At 67.7% G+C, this 2,985-nt stretch overlaps 1 protein-coding gene across 1 annotated transcript in view; it reads right to left on the reverse strand.

Annotated features, from left to right (window-relative positions):
- SSBP4 (single stranded DNA binding protein 4) overlaps positions 1–2,985 on the reverse strand; it is a 10,098-nt gene that overhangs the window by 4,202 nt on the left and 2,911 nt on the right. The window contains exon 5 of the mRNA XM_026038805.1: positions 493–582. Within this exon, the coding sequence (XP_025894590.1) occupies positions 493–582 (90 nt within the window). The remainder of the gene's footprint in view (positions 1–492; positions 583–2,985) is intronic.

Genomic DNA, 2,985 nt, shown 5'->3' on the forward strand with positions numbered 1-2,985 from the left:
GGCCCCATCATGGGGGCGCCGGGCGCGTGCGGCGGAGGCTGCGCATGCGGCGAGGGCTGCGCGCCCGGCGGGCCCTGCGAGAGCAGCAAAGCAGGCGGTGACGGGGGGGCCCGGGGCGGGGCGGGGGTGCCCTGTGGGTGCCCCCCACCCCGGGCAGTGCAATGGGGAGGCCTGCGGTGACGGGGGCCCGTGGGGACCGCCCTGGCTTGCAGGCGCCCGCGCATGCGAGCACAGGCGCATGCACAAGTGGGGTTTGCACATGGGGACACGCACGTGTGCACAGCACCTCCTGCACCCCAGCATGCACCACATGCATACATTGCATGCGCCACACGTATGTGCCATGTGCATGCACATGTACCACATGCACGCGCTGCATGCACCACACGCATGTGCTGCATGCACCGCATGCATGCACTGCATGCACCATTCATGCTCAGCGGCACCCAGCGCGCCGACGCGCACCGGAGCCCGCGGCGCAGCCGGTCCTACCTGGAAGAAGGCGGGCGGGATGGGCCCCCCCGGCAGCGCCTCGCCGGGGGGCACGGTGCCCATCACGGGGCTGGGCGCCGCCGCCGCGCTCTGCGGGAGACGGGGGCTGAGCGTGGGGGACGCGGGGGGGACACGCGCGGGGGGGCGGCAGCAAATGGGCGCCTTGTTGCAGGGAAAGGGGCCCGACGCCGGGCTGAGGGGTGCGGGGGGCACGGGGGGCGGGTGGCACCCAGCGCTGCCTCTGGAGCTGCTCTGCACCCAGCCCTGCATCCCAGGGGCTCCGGGGGGGCAGCGCGGGGACCCCCCAGCCCCATTTGCTCCCTGTGCAAGAGAGAACCCCCCGCTCGGGGCTGGGGGGCACCAGGGTGGGGGGCCAGCCCGGGTAGGGGTCCTGCGCTGGGGGGGCGGCAGGGGGCCCCGGCCCCCCCCCTCCTGCCGGCCCCGCTCCGAGGGGAGCTCTGAACCGGGGAGGAATGCGCCGGCTTTCCGGCCCGGCCGCGCCGCCACAACTGCTTCCAATTTGGAGGGAAGGGCGGAGGGGGGGAATGGGCGGCCCCGGGGACCACGAGGGACGGACACGGGAACGGAGCGGCTCCTGCAACGGGAACGGGAATGGGTCCTGAACCGGCACCGGGAGCRGGTCCTGCACCGGGAATGGGAACGGGTCCTGAACCGGCACCAGGAGCAGGTCCTGCACCGGGAATGGGAACGGGTCCTGCACCAGCACCAGGAGCAGGTCCTGTCTGGAACTGGTGACACTGGACATGCACCGGGAGCAGGTCCTGAACCAGCACCCGGAGCAGGTCCTGCCTGGCGCTGGTGATGCCGGACACACAACAGGAATGGGTCCTGAACCGGCACCGGGAGTGGGTCCTGCACCGGGAACGGGTCCTGAACAGGGAGCGGGTCCTGCCCGGCGCTGGTGACCCTGGACACGCACCAGCCACGCACAGCGCCCGGAGCTCCCGGGGCCACGCGCAGGGGCCCGGTGCCCCCCCCCCAATTCTGCTGTGCTTCCCGCTCCATCCCCAACATCCCGCTGTCGTTCCGGGTCCGTGGATGCAGAGCAGGGGTTGCCATGGCAACAGGTGGGGGGYCTGGGCTGCTCCTGCAGGCCCTGGAGTGGGGGGACACGGGACCCCGATATGGGATGGGGGGGAGGGAGAGGGGCAGCGGTCGCTGTCCCTTGTCCCGTGGGATGCTCGGAGTGTCCCCCGCTCCGGGCAAGATTCCCATCCGGCAGCGCATCCCGGGGCAGCGCTGCCAGGCAGGATTGGGGAGGGGGGTGGCTCCAGGGGCTCCGGGGACCTGCAGCTCCAGCACCATGGCAACCGCGCCGAGAGCCCCTGAAATCCCGCTTGGAAAATGGGATTGGAAAACCCAGGGGGGCTKCGAGCGCTAAGAGCCCCCCCGAATGCCCGGGCCCTCCCCCTGTGCCGCCTGCGCCCGCCGCGCTCGGCTCCGCGCTCTGCCGGCGCCAAGTGACAGGCGGCCCTCGGGGCCTGGAGCAGCCTGCATCCCGCAGCATCCCACTGCATCCCGCAGCATCCCACTGCATCCTGCATCCCGCGGCATCCCACGGCATCCCACTGCATCCCACTGCATCCCGCAGCATCCCACTGCATCCTGCATCCCACGGCATCCCACTGCATCCTGCATCCCGCAGCATCCCACTGCATCCCGCAGCATCCCACTGCATCCCGCAGCATCCCACTGCATCCTGTATCCCACAGCATCCTGCAACCCGCAGCATCCCACACCATCCTGCATCCCACACCATCCTGCTGCATCCTGCATCCCACAGCATCCTGCTGCAGCCTGCAGCATCTCACTGCATCCTGCATCCCACTGCATCCTGCATCCTGCAGCATCCCGCATCCCGCAGTATCCCACTGCATCCCACAGCATCTTGCTGCATCCTGCATCCCACTGCATTCAGCATCCTGCAGCATCCTGCAGCATCCCCATTAAAGCTTGTAGCTCGCTACAAGCGCTGAGAACCCACAATGCTCGCTACGCATGTGCCGAGAACCCACGCTGCTCATTACATGCGCGCTGAGAACCTGGGCTGCTCTGGGTGCACTGAGAACCCACAACACTCACTACATGTATGTTGAGAACCCGCATGCTCACTACATACATGCTGAGAACCCACAGCACTCACTACATACATATTGAGAACCTTCCCACTCGATATCTGTGCAGAGAACCCACATGTTCACTACATACGTGCTGAGGCCCCACACTGCTCCGTGCATGCGCACTGAGAACCCTCCCACTCGCTACACACATGCTGAGAACCCACAGCACTCACTACATGAATGCTGAGAACCCGTGTGCTCACTACATATGTGCTGAGGCCCCACGCTGCTCGTTACACGCATGCTGAGAACCCTCGCGCTCGCTGTATGCGCACTGAGGCCCCACACTGCTCATTACACACATGCTGAGAACCCTCCTGCTCACTACATACATGCTGAGACCCCCCCACGC

The sequence above is a fragment of the Nothoprocta perdicaria genome, unplaced genomic scaffold (genome assembly GCF_003342845.1).
Source record: "Nothoprocta perdicaria isolate Ctin4 unplaced genomic scaffold, notPer1 scaffold_218, whole genome shotgun sequence".
NCBI classification, from domain to species: Eukaryota; Metazoa; Chordata; class Aves; order Tinamiformes; family Tinamidae; genus Nothoprocta; species Nothoprocta perdicaria.